Here is a 21368-nt window from a genome sequence, read left to right on the forward strand (position 1 = left end):
CACGCCACACATTACTCTATCTATCTTACCGGGCTCTTTTTAAAAGCTTAAAACAATGCCTTCTTAGGCACTGGCTGACGGTTATACCATGCCATTGGAGATCAGTACATGCTCCACCTCTGAGTGGGTTATGGAAGTGGACCACATTGAGACAACGGAGACACTCCTGTCATGCCAATTGGACACATATGAACAATGTTGTCAAGTTTGGCTCCCCTGGAAGCTGTTCAGGCAATCCCCTAATATGCAAAATATATATTGGGCGGCTGTAAGATTTGAACTTGGTCCAGAGTTAAAATGAGCTGAGCGATGTCTGTCTGTCCGAGTGTCCATTTCTGGATACATTATTTATACTTTCACTTTTCCTTTTTACGTTCCCCCCTTATTTATTTATTTTTTTATGTGTGTCTTGTGCGATGTGTTCCACTCCCTTGGGAGTTGAAGATGGAGGGTAGTAAACTATAGACTACAACCTAGAGCTGCTGGCTAAAATGAGAATTGTTTTTTGCTTAGAATAAAGAGCACGATTCTCGTGGCGTAACATCATCTTTCACATTGTATAAAAAAAAATGTTAGTTTTTTTTAGTTTTTTTTTTTTTTTTTTATTAAAGTTTATTTTTTTCAAAAAAATAGTATTTGTGCTGCGGTCTTTCAAATGCAAAGTCATTTTCTAGCAGAGAATACTGATTTTAACTTGCAAGCAACAACTGTCAGAAAAAGGTGTAGTCTTTTAAGTGGTTAAACTGCCCTCATTTACAGACTGAAGTTCATTCCTTTGATCTAAGAAGAAAATGTTACTTCGTTTATAGTTCTCTCCGATGTTGAGATAAAATTTTTTTTTTGTCCTCTGCTCACTTCTGACAGCTAACTCTGCACTTGTTACATAGAATCGGGGAAATGCTGTTTTAAGATTGGGAGGGGGGTAGAATCGCGATTTTGATTCTTTAACAATTAATCGTGCAGCTCTTCTACAACCCTATTGGGCTGAGGAAGCTATGATCTGATTATTCTTTCCAGGGATCCAACAATCTGAATAGGTTGGTGTATCACTTTATTTTTTCTTTGTAATATATGAGTTCTTATATTGGTAGACTTTCCCCTATAGTATCTTAATGTTCTTGTGGGATGTTTACACACGTCTATATGTAACAACATGTTTTATTGTTATGTACATTATTATGATGCAATATGTTATTCTGATTGTCTGGTGGTATGTGGATAATATCCTTTTTTTCGTATAAATTTGTATGGAAATAATGTCAATAAAATTTACAGCTACATAACGTTCGAATTGACAAACAGAAAGTCTCCACTGAACCTATCTATGCCCCCAAATCCTGCACAGGATATTTAGTTCATGGACTCGCACTCCACTTCTCAAGTTATGTTATGAACATTAGAAATCAGTTTGTTTTATCTATTTTTAAAATTTTCCTAGTTGGTCAAGTGGCCTGGCAAGATCAATGTGTCTAGTTGGATTTCTCCTAATGCCAGTTAACTTTTTATCTTTTTTTTTTCCCCTTTTGAATAAAGTTTGTCAACTCTTTTTGTGTTTTTCTTCTCTCGCAGCAAGGTTGTGTTTTTATCTCATCTGTGTGAGGTACGGCGTTCATTCTTGGAGAATGGACGCATTATACCACATGCATGAAAATGTGCGATGTTTGTTTTCTTCGTGTGGTAAAGCAGCCATTACCTATGACAGAATTGACTCCTTAGCCCACAGACATGAAAATACGTGATGTGATGTTGGTTTTTAAAAACGCAAAACATAAGATAACATATAGGGGGTTCAGGGGCGTCAGGAAAAAATGCCTACAAAATTACATTTTACAAGCTGTGGTGTGCATGAGGCCTCAGAAGGATATTGTGAAAACACAGATCAGCCTGCATGCAGAAGGGGAATAATCTAGCAAGACTACGCTGCACAGGTTTACAGTGCTGTGCTATGCTGGGAGAAATGACAGGATGGGCAGTGGGAACAGCATGATTAAAGCAGAATTGAGTGGGTGGCTGAACTGAGTATACATGCAGTACAAGCTGAATGATTTTTTTTACTAGCTTATATATACACCCGTGCCACCGATAAATCTATATGTGAGTCTTCAGATAATTGCTGTGTTAAAACCCTGTGGGTTAAACTGTGATATATGTTACACTTGAGAAAAGCTCTTTGTTTAACAGTGCTTGCTACTATGTATCCATCAATAAGTGATTATCAATTAGTGAATTGACATTAAAGTGACATTGTGCAAACAAATTATTGTGACATAAACTGAAATTATAAAGTCCACATAACAGATATTGTGATCTCTGTGATCCTATGTGTACAAGTCTCTCAGGTACACAAATGGCTTTAGCTGCGTGTGGCCCACAATGGCTGACGATAAACAAAAACGTTCCTTCCCAATGGATAAACAAAGAGGTGAAGTAATGATCCCTACTCACCAGTTGTCATTGACCCTCTTTGCTTTACGACAAGAGGAGTCAGATAAGGCTTAAATGGTCTCTGTGGCTGGATGGTATACACCGACCAAATCTCTGGTCCTCTCCGCACGGAAATTCAGGATTCCCGGGATAGGCCTCAATTGGCAGGGTGAAAAAGGAAAAAAAAAAGAAGAGGCGGCTCCTCATTGCGTAAAAAAAAGTTTTATTAGAAGTCCTTCAACAAGGTAACATTGATAAAAAAAACATGAAAATATCCTTTGCCAAATAACCGCATGTAGCGGTATTGTAATAAAAATGTCTCGATATCGACGTGCGTTCCACCTAGAGCTCTGCGTAGCGCACCGTGCTTCTGAGAGTACTGAAGTGGAGTGCTGAAGAAGTCACATCCATTGACGTAACGCATATAGGGGGAGGAGTCTCGGTTGACGTCATCTCGCGTTCATCTTGTTTGTACATGGAGATTGATATGCTTGAATAGCTCGCACTGCTCAAGTGCTGCACTTGTGAGTATTTTGTATACTGCTTTTACTGGAGGAATAAATTATTGAAACGGAGAGCACTGGATCCTGTGTTTTTGTCCCCATCTATACCTGATTTCTTTGAGGGAGTTTCGAGGCTGGGTAAGCCATTAAGGAGGAAGAGGGTGATAAGGAGGAATAACACGCTAGCGCCACGCCTTGTCCATCTATTGATTACCCCTTAAAGGGGACCACTGGTAAAACGGGTCAGATTGTGAGGTGAGCGGCCAGAGCACACTGGTGGAGGAGAGCACTAGCACTTTTGGATATTATTTGTTCACAATTTAGGGTGAAGTTTGAATCCTTGATGTCATCTGTTGATACTGCAATCCATTTGATATTGGGACTTTACACATGGACATCATATAACATTATTTATTTTATTGATGTGTGACTATATACTAGTAGTGCAGCACTGTGTTGGTATTATAAGACCAACTTAGGTTCAATTGTTGATAATATATCTATTTTGCTTTGCAGGCAAGAAGTAGCGAATCAAATGCGCACAAAGACTAAGGAGGATTGCGAAAATCACTACATGAAACATTTCATTAATAACCCTCTCTTTGCAAGCACTTTACTGAATAAACAAAGTGAAGAGGAAAAGAATGTGGATACAGCTGTTCCCTTTCAAGGTAATATGTTTATTAGTATCATACTTATTGATCTGTGAGATGGAGGGGCTTGTTCACCCCATGTCTGTTGAGCTGCGTTTTTCTGCACACCACCACCGATGTATGGTGTGTACAGGGCACAGTTGTTTTCTATTTGCTCTGTTTTTGTACCATACATGTGTGGTGGTGTGCAGAAAAAGGCAGCTCAACAGACATGGGATGAACAAGCTAGGAGTGTTTTGTTTAACCACTTAAGGACGGCCCGCCATCGTTATATGTTGCAACTTTGACGTTAAATACCGTTGTTATGGCAGCAGCTAGCTGCCATTACCCCAGTATTTTAAAAAACAGCCGGCCGTCCTCTTTCAGATAAAAGTGGTCTCAGTGGCGGATTCGCCGCAAGATCACTTTTACCGGGGGGCGGGAGAGGGGCCCCCCTCCGCTGCACTCCGATCCTCTCCTCTGCTTACTGGAGCCGTCAATGGCAGAGGAGATGATTGCGTCCGCTCCCTTCACTGCCTGGATGCCAAGTGAAGGAAAGATGGCCTTCGCTTGGCTTCATATCATTGGAGGGCGGAAGTGACGTCAAACTGGGGAATTGTTTTTTTTTTTTTTTTTTTTTTTTGCATTCTAGTGTAAATGTGAGATTTGAGGTCTTTTTTGACCCCAGATCTCATATTTAAGAGCTCCTGTCATGCTTTTTTTTCTATTACAAGGAATGTTTACATTCCTTGTAGTTAGGAATAAAAGTGACCCAAACATTTTTTTATTTTTTTAAAAGTAAAATAAATAAGGATCAATTTACTCGGTATAACATTATCTTTCACAATATTAAAATAAAAAAAAATTGGGCTAACTTTACTGTTGTCTTATTTTTTTTAAGTTAAAAAAGTGTATTTTTTCCAAAAAAAAGTGCACTTGTAAGACCGCTGCGCAAATACGGTGTGACATAAAGTATTGCAACGACCGCCATTTTATTCTCTGGGGGAGTTAGAAAAAATTATATATAATGTTTGGGTGTTCTAAGTAATTTTCTAGCAAAAAAATAATGATTTTAACTTGTAAACACCGAGTGTGAAAAATAGGCCCGGTCCTTAAGGCTCGATTCACACAGGGGCAACGCGACTTTTCAACGCGACTTCAACACGACTTGTGGATCCGACTTTGCCCTGCGACGTGTCCGACTTTCAATGAACGGGGATCCGACTTGGATCCCCGCCACTGTGTTTAGTATGAATCTTTAGGGGGAACTCTGCGCCAAATTTTAAATAAAAAACCGGCATGGGTTCCCCCTCCAGGAGCATACCAGGCCCTTGGGTCTGGTATGGACCTTGAGGGGAACCCCCTACGCCGAAAAAACGGCGTGGGGGGTCCCCCCCAATCCATACCAGACCCTTATCCGAGCACGCAGCCCGGCCGGACAGGAATGGGAGTGGGGACGAGCGAGCGCCCCCCCCCCCCCCTCCTGAACCGTACCAGGCCGCATGCCCTCAACATGGGGGGGTTGGTGCCTTGGGGGAGGGGGCGCGTTGCGGGCCCCCCCCCCCCCCAAAGCACCTTGTCCCCATGTTGATGAGGACAAGGGCCTCTTCCCGACAACCCTGGCCGTTGGTTGTCGGGGTCTGCGGGCGGAGGGCTTATCGGAATCCGGGAGCCCCCTTTAATAAGGGGGCCCCCAGATCCCGGCCCCCCACCCTATGTGAATGAGTATGGGGTACATCGTACCCCTACCCATTCACCTAGGGAAAAAGTGTCAATTTAAAAAAAAAACACTACATAGATTTTTAAAGTATTTTATTAGACAGCTCCTGGGGTCTTCTTCCGACTTCGGGGGTCTCTCCAGTTCTTCTCCACACTCTCCGGATCTTCCTCCGGGCTCCTCCGCTCTCTTCTGCCGCTCTTTTGCTAAAGCGGAGGAGCCCGGTCTTCCGTCTTCTGCCCTCTTCTCTTCTTCTGATGTTGACACGACGCTCTCTCCGGCTAGAATGCTCTCTGTGCGCTCTGCTCTGACTTATATAGGCGGTGACCCCGCCCCCTTATGCCGTCACAGTCCCTGGGCATGCTGGGACTATGACTGCATAAGGGGGCGTGGTCATTGGGTGATGACCACGCCCCCTAAAACGTCACAGTCCCAGCATGCCCAGGGACTGTGACGGCATAAGGGGGCGTGGTCACCACCTATATAAGTCAGAGCGGAGCGCTCAGAGCGCATTCCAGCCCCAGAGAGCGTCGTGTCAACATCAGGAGAAGAGGGCAGAAGGCAGAAGATTGAAGACCGGGCTCCTTCGCTATAGCAAAAGAGCGGCAAAAGAGCAGAAAATAGCGGAGGAGCCCGGCAGAAGATCCGGAGAACGCGGAGAACCGGAGAGACCCCCGAAGAGAAGAAGGCAGCAGACCGGGCTCCTCCGCTATAGCAAAAGAGCAGAAAATAGCGGAGGAGCCCGGCAGAAGACCCGGAGAGCGCGGAGAAGAACCGGAGAGACCTCCGAAGTCGGAAGAAGACCCCCGGAGCTGTCTAATAAATTACTTTAAAAATCTGTGTAGTGTTTTTTTTTAAATTGACACTTTCCCTAGGTGAATGGGTAGGGGTTCGATGTACCCCATACTCATTCACATAGGGTGGGGGGCCGGGATCTGGGGGCCCTCTTATTAAAGGGGGCTCCCGGATTCCGATAAGCCCTCCGCCCGCAGACCCCGACAACCAACGGCCAGGGTTGTCGGGAAGAGGCCCTTGTCCTCATCAACATGGGGACAAGGTGCTTTGGGGTGGGGGGGCCGCAGCGCGCCCCCCTCCCCCAAGGCACCAACCCCCCCATGTTGAGGGCATGCGGCCTGGTACGGTTCAGGATGGGGGGGGGGGGCGCTTGCTCGTCCCCCACCCCCATTCCTGTCCGGCCGGGCTGCGCGCTCGGATAAGGGTCTGGTATGGATTGGGGGACCCCCCCACGCCATTTTTTTCGGCGTAGGGGGTACCCCTCAAGGTCCATACCAGACCCAAGGGCCTGGTATGCTCTTGGAGGGGGAACCCATGCCGGATTTTTATTTAAAATTTGGCGCGGAGTTCCCCCTCAAGATCATCTGAGCACAAGTCGCATGCCGAAGTCGGATCATACGAGACGGCGATCCGACTTCAATGATAGTCAATAGGCTGAAGTCGGATCAAAGTCGGATCAAAGTAGTACAGGGAGTACGCTCTGAAGTCGGAGCGACTTCAGTAGTGTATATTAAGACGCTCCCATTCACTTAAATGTGAATCTCTTTCTGGGGCGACTTGAGGGCGTACAAGTCGGATCCCAAGTCGTCCCAGTGTGAACTGACCCTAAGTGGTTAAAGCGGGATTCCGGCCAGCTAAAACATTTTTTTAAAGTCAGTGGCTACAAACACTGTAGCTGCTGATTTTAAATTAATAGACTTACCTGTCCTGGGTGCCCGCGTTGTCGGCTTCACTGCCAGTTTCCTACTGCGCACGCACGAGGATCTGTGAATGGCCCTGTGCTTTTCTGGGAACACACACAGTTCCCAGAAGGCAACGGGGCTGCTCAGCTAAGAGCAGAACACGTCGCGAAATAGGAACAGGCAGATTAGTAAGACTGCCTAGCAACAAGGGTTCAGGTAAGTATAAAATTTTTTTTTTTTTTTTTTTTTTTAGGATTTTTGGTGCAATTTTTTTTTTTTTTTTTTTCAGGGTGCCCCTCCACTTTAAATAGTATAAATAAGAGAAGCTACACTCTATGAATATTTGAATTCAACTTTACTTTTTCACTTTTCTAGAGTCAGTTCTTGAAAACCTCATATTTTGGTTATATGTAAAAGGTGTCCGATTTTACAAATTTATTGAATTCTTATACCTTTTGGGGTTTCTTGGCAGCAGGATTTTTGTACCTGATTTTGTTTGTTGGCCATCACATGAACATTTTTACTTTTCCTCTTGGGTTTATTTATTTAAATTACAGAAAATACAGCAAAGGGATTGCGGTATAAACAAATGAAGGATAGTGAGAAAGTGAAGTGAGGATCTACAGTACTGGAAATGTGTTTGCTAAATAGCTATGTAGTGGTAACTTAAACTATTTGCACATTACACAAGTGTTTTAGTGTTACATATTAGGTGAGGTTGAAAAAAAACACAAGTCCATCAAGTCCAACCTATGTGTGTGATTATATGTTAGTATTACATTGTATATCACTGCATGTTGTGGTCGTTCAGGTGCTTATCTAATAGTTTTTTTAAAACTATGGATGCCCCCCGCTGAGACCAACGCCTGTGGAAGGGAATTACACATCCTTGCCGCTCTTACAGTAAAGAACCCTCTACGTAGTTTAAGGTTAAAGCTCTTTTCTTCTAATTTTAATGAGTGGCCACGTGTCTTGCTAAACTCCCTTACACGAAAAAGTTTTTTCCCTATTGTGGGGTCACCAGTACGGTATTTATAAATTGAAATCATATCCCCTCTCAAGCGTCTCTTCTCCAGAGAGAATAAGTTCAGTGCTCGCAACCTTTCCTCATAACTAACATCCTCCAGACCCTTTATTAGCTTTGTTGCCCTTCTTTGTACTCAGCTCCATTTCCAGTATATGCTTCCTGAGGACTGGTGCCCAGAACTGGACGGCATACTCTATGTGCGGCCAGACCAGAGTCTTATAGAACTGGAGATTAGACATTGTAGATGTGTATATATCATGTATACATTGTGTACGTTTATTTAACCACCTCAAGACCCCCTAAAGTACATTTACCTTACGGGTTTGAATCGGTTTTCCAGGGCTATGGATTAGAATTTTCAGCTGGTGATTTCTCTTTTTACTAAAAGTAATCTGAGTGGCTGATTAGCAGCTGGATCACTTTTAGAAGCAGCGGGGGAGATTGTCGTCTCTATGATCTTTGAGGCAGGGAGCAACGTCACGACATGACTTGTCTTCATTTTTTTTTTTTTTTTTTTTTTTTTAAGTCTGATGCTTTCAAGGGTAGAGGAGAGATCTGTCATGCTTTATTGTTATCACAAGGGATGTTTACATCTTTGTTTATAGCAATAACGGTGATAAAAACAAAATGTAAAGGGACAGTGTAAAAATAAACGATAATTTACTGTAATACATTTATATTTATATATATATATATATATATATATATAATACACACGCACACCAGGTAAAATAAGCATTGAACACGTCACCATTTACTGACTGAAATGTATTTGATACTTTGTACAAAAGCCTTTGTTGGTAATGACAGCTTGAAGATGCTTGAAAATGCCTACTGTATGGAGAAACTAGTCGCATGCATTGCTCAGGTGTGATTTTGGCCCATTCTTCCACACAGACAGTCTTCAAATCTTGAAGGTTTCTGTGGACCTTCTATGAACTCTGATCTTTTGTTCTTTCCATAGATTTTCTATTGGATTCAAGTCAGGTGATTGGCTGGGCCATTCTAGCGGATTTATTTTCTTTGAAACCAATTGAGAGTTTCCTTGGCTTTGTGTTTGGGATCATTGTCTTGATGAAATGTCCACCATTGCGTCATCTTCATCATCCTGGTAGATGGCGGCAGATTTTTATCAAGAATGTCTTGGTACATTTTTCCATTCATCTTTCCTTCAATGACATGAAGTTTGCCAGTACCGCATGCTGAAAAACAGCCCCTTACCATGATGTTCCCACCTCCAAACTTCACTGTTGGTATGGGGGTGTTTTTAGGGTGATGTGCAGTGCCATTTGACCTCCAAACATGGTGTGCATTATGGCATCCAAAGAGTTCAATTGTGGTCTCTGACCAGACTATATTCTCCCAGTATTTCACAGGCTTGTCTAAATGTTGTGCAGCAAAGCAAGAACAGGCCATTTTTTGCATTACGGCACTGCGTTGATTTAACTGACAATTGTGTGACGTTGTACCCAAACAAAATTGATGTCCTTTTTTTCCCACAAATAGAGATTTCTTTTGGTGGTATTTGATCACCTCCTTGGTTTTTTATTTTTTGTGCTATAAACAAAAAAGAGCGACAATTTAAAGAAAAAAAAAAAAATTAAATACATTTTTTTACTTTCTGATATAATACTTATAATAAAAAATGTAAAAAAACAAATTTATTCATCAGTTTAGGCCAATGTGTATTCTGCTACATATTTTTGGTAAAAAAAAAATCCCAATAAGCGTATATTGTTTTGCACAAACAAAATAGATTTAGGGACTTTTAATTTTTTTTTTTACTGGTAATAGCTGGCAATCTGCAATTTTTCTGGCGGACAAATCTGACCCTAAGTGACACTTTTTGGGGACCAGTGACACCAATACAGTGATCAGTGCTAAAAAAATGCACTGATCAACGTATAAATGACAGGGATGTAGTTAACACTAGGGGCGATCAAAAGGTTAACACTGTGGGGGATGAGTTCACTGAGACAACACAGAGATGGCTGTTCCTGATTACTAGGAACATCCGATCTCAGTGTTGTCCCCTGTCAGAACGAGGATCTGCCTTGTTTACATAGGGAAATCCCTGTTTTGCCTCTCTGTGTAGCGATCGCAGGTGGGGGGCACGTGCCCACAGTATCTCATGCACAAACTACATACAGGTACATTGTTTCACGCAGTCGGGCCGCCCTGCTGCAGTATGTGTGCGGTGAGTGGTATGGAAGTGGTTAAACAAGCTTCAACGTTCTTTTTCTTCAGCAGTGGAGTCTTGCGTGGTGAGCTTGCACACAGGCCATGGAGGTTGAGTGCATTACTTATTTTCTTTAAACCATTGTACCTGCTAATTCCAGGTCTTTCTGAAGCCCTCCACAAGTGGTCTGCGGCTCTTGGATAACTCTTGTGATTAATTCTTCACTCCTCTGTCAGAAATATTGTGAGGAGCACCTGGTCATGGCCGGTTTATAGTGAAATGATGTTCTTTCCACTTCGTGATTATCGCCCCAACAGTGCTCATTGGAACATTCAGAAGTTTCAAAATCTTTCTCTAACCAATGCCATCAGTATGTTTTGCAACAATAAGGTTGCAAAGGTCTTGAGAGAGCTCTTTGCTTTTACCCACCATGAGATGTTTCTTGTGTGACACCTTGGTAATGAGACCTCTTTTTTATAGGTCATCAGTTGAGACTGAACCAGCTGGTTTTTACATTGACAAGGGGCAGGATTGCTTTCTAATTACTAATAGATTTCAGCTGGTGTCTGGCTTTCCATGCCTTTTTGCACCTCACTTTCTTCATGTGTTCAATACTTTTTCCCTGTGTCATTCCATCTTATTACACATAACTTAATTTCTGAACTTATTTGTTTTGGTTTCTTTGTATATATGGATTGCATGGGTTGTTGCCGACATGTGGTGAAGATTTCATGTCAACCACACCTTTAGAAATATATTTACCTAGAAATATGGTGATGTGTTATATATATATATATATATATATATATAATATATGATAATGATATGTATATATAATATGTGTGTGTGTGTGTATATATATATATATATATATGTGTGTGTGTGTGTGTATATATATATATTATGTATGTGTATGTGTATATATATATATATATATATATATATATATATACACACACATATACACACATATACACACATATATACATACACACACACACACACACCAGCTACGTTTATTAGGTACACCTTTCTGGTACCGGGTTGGACCCCCTTTTGCCTTCAGAACTGTTTTAATTCTTCATGGCATAGATTCAACAAGGTGATGAAAACATTCCTCAGAGATTTCATCCATATTGACTAGAGCTGCACAATTAACCACTTAAGCCCCGGACCATTTGGCTGGCCAAAGACCAGAGCACTTTTTGCAATTTGGCACTGCGTCGCTTTAACTGACAATTGCGCGGCCATGCGACGTGGCTCCCAAACAAAATTGACGTCCTTTTTTTTCCCACAAATTAGAGCTTTCTTTTGGTGGTATTTGATCACCTCTGCGGTTTTTATTTTTTGCGCTATAAACAAAAAAATAGTGACAATTTTGAAAAAAAAAACCTATTCTTTTTTACTTTTTGCTATAATAAACATCCCCAAAAAATATATAAAAAAATTTTTTTTCCTCAGTTGAGGCCGATACGTATTCTTCTACATATTTTTGGTAAAAAAATAAGCGTATATTGATTGGTTTGCGCAAAAGTTATAGCGTCTACAAAATAGGGGATAGTTTTATGGCATTTTTATTAATATTTTTTTTTTTTTACTAGTAATGGCAGCGATCAGCGATTTTTTTTTTTTTTTTTTTTTTTTTTTTTTTTTTGTGACTGGGACATTATGGCGGACACATCAGATACTTTTGGTACGATTTTTTACATTTATACAGCGATCAGTGCAATTAGAAATGCATTGATTACTGTGTAAATGTGACTGGCAGTGAAGGGGTTAACCACTAGGTGGCGCTGTAGGGGTTAAGTGTGTCCTAGGGAGTGATTCTAACTGTGGGGGGAGGGGCTGTGTGTGACACTACACTGATCACCGCTCCCCATTACAGGGAGCTGTGATCAGTGACATTGTCATTAGGCAGGACGGGGAAATGCTTGTTTACATTAGCATTTCTCCGTTCTTCCTCTCCGTGATACGATCATGGGTATCCCCGCGGACATAGAGTCCCGGCAGGCGCGCGTGTGCCTGCAAGCTGCCTCCTAAAGGGTAATGTACTGGTACGTTAATCTGCCTGTACGTGCCCTTCTGCCGCAGTATATCTGCGTGAGGCGGTCGGAAAGCTGTTAATCGTTAAAAAATCGTGATCTCGATTCAACACCCCTGACTATCTCTGTTGCAGAGTTTGCCGATTCTTTCATATAACAAGTGGAGAGACTTATCTGCTCACTCAGCTGTCAAAAGAAAACATCTGGGCAGTCTGCCAAGTTTTTAACATGAAACATTGTAACTAACTCTTCCTTCTTAGGCCTCTTTCACACTGCCGATCCGTTCACGTCCGCCTGTCAGTTTTTTAGGCGGACCTGAACGGACCCTCCATAGATCTCTATGGAGCGTCGGATGTCAGCGGTGACATATCCGCTGACATTCGACCCGCTCCGATCCGAAAAAGTGTAACGGAGGAAAAACCTACTTTTCCATCCGTTATCGGATCGGGTGACGACGGACTCATACGGCCCGTCATCATCCGATCCCCCATAGGGGAGAGCGGCGCTCTGATAGGTCCGTCGCCATCTGCCTGCTCAGCGGGGATCGGCGGAGCGATCCCCCGCTGAGCAGAGTGGGCTCCGTACACGGACACTTCCGTGTGAAGGAGCCCTTAGACCAAAGGGATAAACTTCTGTGTGAAAAAAAATCCAGGCAGTCTGCCAAGTTTTTAAACAAGTGTAAATGCAGGAAGTTTAACCACTTAAAGCCTAAATCTTTTTCTGACACTTGTTTCTTAAGTTAAAATCAATATTTTTTGCTAGAAAATTACTTGGAATCCCCAAACATTATATATATTTTAGCAGAGACCCTAGGGAATAAAATGTCAATTGCTGCAATATTTTATGTCAAATGTATTTGCCCAGCGGTCTTTCAAACGCAATTTTTTGGGAAAAAAATACACTTCAATGAACAAAAAAAAACCGAAACAGTAAAGTTAGCCCAATTTTTTTTGTTTTAATGTGAAAAATGATGATGCGGTGCGAGAATCATGAGAGAATCGTGATCTATCTTCTAAGCAAAGAATCGTGATTCTCATTTTAGCCAGAATCGTGCAACTCTAATATTGACATGATAGCACCACGCAGTTGCTGCAGATTTGTCAGCTGCACATCCATGGTGCGAATCTCCTGTTCCACCACATCCCAAAGATGCTCTATCGGTTTGAGATAAGGTGACTGTGGAGGCCATTGGAGTACTGTGAACTCATTGTCATGTTTAAGAAACCAGTTTGAGATGATTTGAGCTTTGTGTCGTGGTGCATTATTCTGCTGGAAGTAGCCATCAGAAAATGGGTACACTGTATTCATAAAGGGAGGGACAAGGTCAGCAACAATACTCAAGTAGGCGGTGGCATTTAAACAATGCTCATGGTACTAAGGGGCCCAAAGTGTACCAAGAAAATGTTCCCCACACCATTGCACCACCACCAGCCTGAACGGAAATCGAGACTCATCAGACCAGGCAAGTTTTTCCAATCTTCTATTGTCTAATTTTGGTGAGTCTGTGCTAATTGTAGCCTCGGTTTCCTGTTCTTAGCTGACAGGAGGGGCACCCGGTGTGGTCTTCTACTGCTGTAGCCCATCAGCTGTAAGGTTCAATGTGTTGCGCGTTCAGAGATGGTATTCTGCATACCTTGGTTGTAACAAGTGGTTATTTGAGTTGATGTTGCCTTTCTATCATCTCCGACCAGTCTGCCTATTCTCCTCTGACATCAACAAGACATTTTAGTCCACACAACTGCCACTCACTGGATATTTTCTCTTTTTCAGACCATTCTCTGTAAACCCTAGAGATGGTTGTGTGTGTAGATCAGCAGTTTTTAAATACTTAGACCAGCCCGTCTGGCACCATCAACCATGCCACATTCAAAATCAATAAATCCCCTTTCTTCCCCATTCTGATGCTCGGTTAGAAATTCAGTAAGTGGTCTTCACCACATCTAGATGCCTAAATGCATTGAGTTGGAGACATGTGATTGGCTGATTAGCAATTTGTGTTACTACAAATGTTTGTTTGGGGGTTCTGAGTAAACCTGGTTTTAAAGTAGTTGAATGAGACTGGTGAAAACTGTGATTGATGGTATCTTGCAGAGGTGCGTAATTCTTTCTATGTGCATCAAGGATATTGCATTTGCTTAGCTGTCAAGCAGCAATAAAGCATTTTATCGTACAACCCAGCTGGTAATTACATTACTTTTAGTGTCATGCAACAAATAAACGATGTAGTAAGGATTATATATAAAAGTGGAGAATACATTGTTTTATTGTATTATTGTTTTTGATAATGAAATAATTTTTTCTCTCTTAGCTTCTGATGACCCACCAAGGCCCACATTTGATTCATTGCTTTCTAGAGATATGGCAGGATATATGCCAGCAAGGGCAGATTTCATAGAGGTAAATGTAACTAATCGTATTGTGGGTTATGGCCAGCAAAATGTCCTATTTACTAATCCACACCAATATATGCCTTGCTATGTATGGTAAAATGGTGAGTTTGGTGTGTGTTTTCTGCAGATCACCTTGTGCTGCTTATCTGAAATACGTGTATTTCTATATGACTCCATACACCTAAGCACTCCAAAGCAGCCTTAACTCAGTTTGGACTGTGCTAAAACCAGGCTGGGCACCAACCAGGGAGACGATCAAAGGGAAATTATAATGGCTTTGGGTCAGTTTTAGTTTAGTTGCTGGTTTAATGTTTTTGACCTTTAAACTATTGTATTTCTGTTTTGTTTCTACATAAACAATGGTTGTTTTACAAATAAATGATACAGAATGCTTAGAGTACTATGGACAGTGCACATAGCACTTGATCCCATTTAAATCTGTTAAGTGGTTTTGGAAATAAAACAACTTTTTTTTTGTTTATTTTGAAGCCCTGTGCCCTCCCTCCCTCCTTACTCTGCTTCGCTCCATCTACTCTATGTGAAGCCCTGTGCCTCTCATCTATGCAGAGTCAGAGGCAATGATAGAGCCCTCTCCAATTGCAGTGGTGAAAGCTGACCATACTGCTTAGCAGCCACCTGGCAGATTTGAGTGGGATCAAGTGGTATGTGCACTTGGCCACCTTCTTGGGATACTTCTTTTTTTAAAGCATTGTACACTTCCTAATGTCTTCATTGTGTTAGCTAGTTATTAGTGTAGTTACACATTATTCCCTATGCTGTTTGGTTGCCTTTACCGTGTATTGATGGACTCACATGTTGTGGCTGAAGTTTGTAGTGTCATGGCTGATTGATTCCCCTATAGTAATGTTTTGCTACAGACTATCTCTAATCGCCAAAGGGCAAGCCAACTTCCCTTTCCAGTGTATGACATGTCAGCCTCTTTGTTGCACATCATAAATGTGAGAGTGCTGATGTGATTAAAGAAAAGTATCTTCCGAGCTGTGTCTGTAAATGCTCTGCCTGCCTCTGACTGGTAGATCTAATTAATGTGTAGCTATCTCTCGCCTGCAGACCTTTAGACTGAGACTCCAGGATTGTGGGATATCTACAGTAGGTGACCGCGATATTGTGTCAATCTCGCCGTTGTTATAGCCGAGATTTGACACCTGCGAGCCCCATTGCAGGAGCCAGCGCCGAGCTGGCTCGCTCATCGCGATGAGCGACAGGCAGTGCTGACAGCTGTCTGGTATGAATCATGAGGGGGAACGCCGCGCCAAATTTTAAATAAAAAAACGCACGGGTTCCCCCCCAGGGGCAGGCCCTTAGGTCCGGTATATATTTTAAGGGGAACCCCCTACGCCAAAAAAACGGCGTGGGGGTCCCCCCCAAAATCCATACCAGACCCTTATCCGAGCATGCAGCCCGGCCGGTCAGGAAAGGGGGTGGGGACGAGCGAGCGCCCCCCCCCCGAACCGTACCAGGCCGCATGCCCTCAACATGGGGGGTGGGCGCTTTGGGGCAGGGGGGCGCCCCACCCCAAAGCACCTTGTCCCCATGTTGATGAGGACAAGGGTTTCTTCCCGACAACCCTGGCTGTTGGTTGTTGAGGTCTGCGGGCAGGGGGCTTATCGGAATCCGGGAGCCCCTTTAAAAAGGGGGCCCCCAGATCCCAGCCCCCCACCCTATGTGAATGAGTATGGGGTACATCGTACCCCTACCCATTCACCTGGGGGAAAAGTATCAATAAAAAAACACACTACACAGGTTTTTAAAGTAATTTATTAGGCAGCTTTGGGGGGTCTTCTTCCAACTTCGGGGGGGTCTTCTTCCGACTTATCCGCTCGTGTCACCGGGTGATGAAATAAGGGGGCAGGGTTACCAGGTGATGACCCCTCCCCCTTATGTCACAGTCCCGGGGCATGATGGGATTGTGACGTCATAAGGGGCGGTTTCACCGGGTGACATCACCCGGTGAACATGCCTATATAAGTCATCGCGCACCGCTCACACAGCATTACAGCGGGAGAGAGCGTCGTGTCAACATCGGAAGAAGGAACAAGACGGTGGAGAAGACTGGGCCACCGCTAGCAAAAGAGCAGAAGATAGCAGAGGAGCCCGGCAGAAGATCCGGACGCCGGGAGAAGAACCGGACACCAGGAGAAGAGGCCTGAGAGCGGGAGAAGAACCGGACACCGGGAGAAGAGGCCGGAGAGAGCGGAGAAGTTGGAAGAATCCCCTGAAGTCAGAAGAAGACCCCCTGAAGTCGGAAGAAGACCCCCGGAGCTGCCTAATAAATTACTTTAAAAATCTGTGTAGTGTGTTTTTTTTTTTTTTACTGACACTTTTTCCCCAGGGAATGGGTAGGGGTATGATGTACCCCATACTCATTCACATAGGGTGGGGGGCCGGGATCTGGGGGCTCCCTTAATAAAGGAGGCTCCTGGATTCCGATAAGCCCCCCCCCCACAGACCCCGACAACCAACGGCCAGGGTTGTTGGGAAGAGGCCCTTGTCCTCATCAACATGGGGACAAGGTGCTTTGGAGTGGGGGGGCCGCAGGGTGCCCCCCTGCCCCAAAGCGCCCACCCCCCATGTTGAGGGCATGCGGCCTGGTACGGTTCAGGAGGGTGGGGGGCACCCGCTCGTCCCCACCCCCTTTCCTGACCGGCCGGGCTGCGTGCTCGGATAAGGGTATGGTATGGATCTTGGGGGGACCCCCACGCTGTTTTTTTGGCATAGGGGGTTCCCCTTAAAATACATACCAGACCTAAAGGCCTGGTATGCCCCTGGGGGGGAACCCATGCCGGTTTTTTATTAAAAATTTGGTGTGGCGTTCCCCCTCATTCATACCAGAAAGCTGTCAGCACTGCCTGTCGCTCATCACGAAACGAAAAAAAAGTTTTCCTTTCCCGATGAGTGAGCCAGCGCGAGATGCACAGCACCCTGTCGCCCGAGAACCAACGCCATGGGATCGCGCTGGAAACACATTCTGGCGGTCAGGTACTGTAGTTTCCTTACAGGAACTGTTAGTTCTCAGACTACAGACAGTGGTCATGCATTAATCTGTGCAATGGCGTGCCATATACCTTATGATTAAATACAAACAAACGTCTGACAAAGGAATGTGAAGATTCACTCTACTATACACCCTGTATATATGTGTACAGGGTAACAAATGATAACATTAAACGCCATGATCAATGCACATCTTATGCAGGTAAGAAGGTTTATAATGCCTTTGAGTTCTGCAAACAAGATGATTCTCCCATGAAATAAATTAAACAGAGACACCGTAGAGCATGAACAAGAGCCCACCTGTTGGCTCAAATGGTCAAAAAATATTTTAAAAAGTTTTTTTTTTTTCTTTTTGTAGTGCTGACCATAATATATAAAGAATTAAACTTGGTTAAATAGCACTAAATATTTCTTGTAAATGTGCAGAGCAATTCATGTCAAATGAATTCTCATCTATAGTATAATTGCATTTCTGTGGGTGTCTTGTTGGCAGTGATAAAGTTTTGTGTAAGAAACTGGAAGCTGCTGACAGCATTCATATTCTTTAATTAAAGTTTTCTATTTTATGCCCAACAGGAGTTTGATAATTATGCTGAGTGGGATTTAAGAGATATTGATTTTGTTGAAGATGATTCAGATGTTTTGCATGGTAAGCATTTTTTGTACAAGATATTGCAGTGTTTCTTTTTTTGGGCTTTCTAGAAAAAAAGTCATCCGTCTTGAATATTATAGACTGCAGCTGTGCTCAGTAAATTATCAGATGATGAAAATTTTGTCTTATGTCTGCTTTATTGCGATTCAGTCAAAGCTACATAGTCTATTTAAAACTGTTTGGTTACCGAGGCTCAATAGAGAGTGGCATGGCAGTAAGTGACACTTATGTGTAAATTTACTTTTTTCACACAACTTTCACACAATATTCACACATTTTTGTAATTGGATATTGGGCAGGAAAGGAAGGAGTGATTGAGGGGGAGGTGATACCACTTTTCTTTCCGTGGCTGTTATACTGAAACTGAAAGCTCTATAAATATACTTTTGTATTTAAATTTGTAACTTCAAGAGAGTGACAATTTTAAAATAGAAGATTTCTAAAAGTACCTTCAGTTGTTTCTCATATTTGTTATATTATTTTAATTATATATTTTCACATATTTTATATTTTACAGATTTTTTTAATTTTTTTTTTTTTTATTTTTAGCTTTGAAAATTTCTGTTGTGGATATTTATCACTCAAGACTGAAGGAGCGACAGAGAAGGAAAAGGTAATGTGACTGAATGTTGTTATAATTGTACCCTCCTACTAAGTTTCTTTTCATACAGTAACTTTTTTTTTTGTGATCATATTCCCTCTGTTCTCAGCTGCATAAGAGTTAGAAAACTTCACCATGCCTCTTCTTTCCCAAAAGGGGTCATTTGGGGATACTTGTGCTGTCCTGGCATTTTTGGGTCTCAGTAAATCAAGTTTGATTAAAGTGGTTGTATACCCCGCTTTTAGGAAATATTCTTTTTACGTACAGGTAAGCCTATAATAAGGCTAACCTATACGTAAAAAGAAAATTTCCTAAACGTGCACCGATTAGGAGATATTCACCCTGCATGCAGCCGCTGACGCCAGCGGCGCATTCACTCTGAAGGTCCAGCGTATCATGCCGGAACTTCAGAGCTTCTTGCCGGCACCAAGGGTTTCTGCACGCATGTGTGGTAGTGATGTCATCGCAGCTCTGGCCACTTACAGTGCTGGAGCCCGAAAACCCAAGAGAAACAATGGGGGAACATGTCAGCCCCCTCAGTGGTGACCGGGCACAGCTGCAGGGGCTTCGTTCTATGGTAAGTATTTCATAATGTACTAGAATGCGATTCATACTAGCACATTATGCCATTGTCTGTCCTATCTATCTATCTATCTATCTATCTATCTATCTATCTATCTCATAGTTTGTGGACTCTATAACTTTCCTACAGACTAAATAATAAACACTGATTTGAGCTATTTTCACCACAAAAAAAATGTAGCAGATAACATTATGGTGTAAATTTGACAAAAAGGTTATATATTTGCCAAATTTTGTAACAGAAACTAAGAAAAACGCATTTTTGTTTTTCAACATTTTCGATCTTTTTTCGTTTATTTAGCAAAAAATTAAAAAACCCAGTGGTGATTAAGTACCACCAAACAAAAGCTCTATTTGTATGAAAAAAAATCACAATTTCTTATGGGTATGGTGTTGCATGACCACGCAATTGTCATTCAAAGTGTGACAGCACTGAAAATTGGACTGGGCAGGAAGGGGAAGAAAGTGAATGAAAGTATTGAAGTAATTTAATAAATGAGCTATTATAGATTTGCCTGTCTCCTATTACGCGTTAAAACCAAAAAGCTCTGTCCCATCAATTCGCAACAAAACCAGCCATATTTTTGTATGGTTATTATGCTGCGGTAGCATCTGCTTTGTTGGTTGAACCATCATTGCCTCCTTAAACATGCAAACGCTTGGATATTTACCTCCTATTTTCCCCTTTTTTCTACCCTCTTTTCTACCCTCTTCTCTCTATCTACTCCTATTTTTTATTTTCTACCTTTCTTTTCATATTGTATGGTACCAATAAACACATTATCTCTTCTGTTTTTGATATACCTATTAGATTGTTCTCCTTATTACTACTCTTGCAAAATGTACCAATAGTAACTAGCTTACTTTTTTCTTCTGATGGAATTGTCTAATGCTTTTGATGTAATACTTTATTGGTTTATTTGTTGCTCTTCTCATTACATTTTTACATTGTTATGTACTCATCCTGTTCATAAATCAATATGTTTTGCTTAATTGCTATTTGCATATTGTACCACCATCCTTGTATGTACTCAATTTGTCAATCTTTGTTATATTTAAAAAAAAATATGAAAAAATAAACAAATTTGACGAGAAACTTGTGGCACAATTAACCCGGTGCAAAACTTCATGGAAGAATAAGTCAAACTTGCTTAAAATGGTGTGCCAAGCATCACTCATAGTATGAACAGTAAACATGTGTAAACGCTGCTACAAAAAGAATGCTTTATAAACTAGAAAAGCTACAATTTCTGGGGAAATTGTGTGAAGTGTTCTTGCCTCCACCTAGAGTAGTCTACAACTGGAGTGGGTGGAGTAACAGGGTGGAGTGGCTTGAGTAACTTGTGAGGTTGGAGTGGCTGGAGTAACTGTGAAAAGTGTTAAAAAGCTTAATATTTTAAAAAGTATAAATACTAGTAAAAAAGTTGAAGAAGTCCCATCATTAGCAGAAAGAGCTGAACATTTTTTTCAAAAATGATTTTTGTTTTTTTCATGGGGTGGTCATAATGATTTGGCTGATCATGGGGTGGTCATAATATTTTGGCTGATCGTGTTGTGGTTATAATGTTTTGGCTGATCATGGGGGGGTCATAATGTTTTGGCTGATCATGGGGTGGTCATAATGTTTTGGCTGATCATGGGGTGGTCATAATGTTTTGGCTGATCATGGGGTGGTCATAATGTTTTGGCTGATCATGGGGCGGTCATAATGTTTTGGCTGATCATGGGGCGGTCATAATGTTTTGGCTGATTATGGCGTGGACATAATGTTTTGGCTGATTATGGAGTGGACATAATGTTTTGGCTGATTATGGTGTGGTCATAATGGTTTGGTTGATTATGGCGTGGACATAATGTTTTGGCTGATTATGGTGTGGTCATAATGGTTTGGCTGATTATGGCGTGGA

At 42.2% G+C, this 21368-nt stretch overlaps 1 protein-coding gene across 2 annotated transcripts in view; it reads left to right on the forward strand.

The window, feature by feature from the left end:
• TADA2A (transcriptional adaptor 2A) overlaps positions 1–21368 on the forward strand; it is a 79623-nt gene that overhangs the window by 39888 nt on the left and 18367 nt on the right. For both annotated transcript variants that reach the window (XM_073616059.1, XM_073616060.1), the window contains 4 exons: positions 3444–3598; positions 14530–14618; positions 18203–18275; positions 18828–18891. In XM_073616059.1, the coding sequence (XP_073472160.1) occupies positions 3444–3598; positions 14530–14618; positions 18203–18275; positions 18828–18891 (381 nt within the window). The remainder of the gene's footprint in view (positions 1–3443; positions 3599–14529; positions 14619–18202; positions 18276–18827; positions 18892–21368) is intronic.

Source organism: Aquarana catesbeiana, linkage group LG02 (assembly GCF_042186555.1).
Source record: "Aquarana catesbeiana isolate 2022-GZ linkage group LG02, ASM4218655v1, whole genome shotgun sequence".
NCBI lineage: Eukaryota > Metazoa > Chordata > Amphibia > Anura > Ranidae > Aquarana > Aquarana catesbeiana.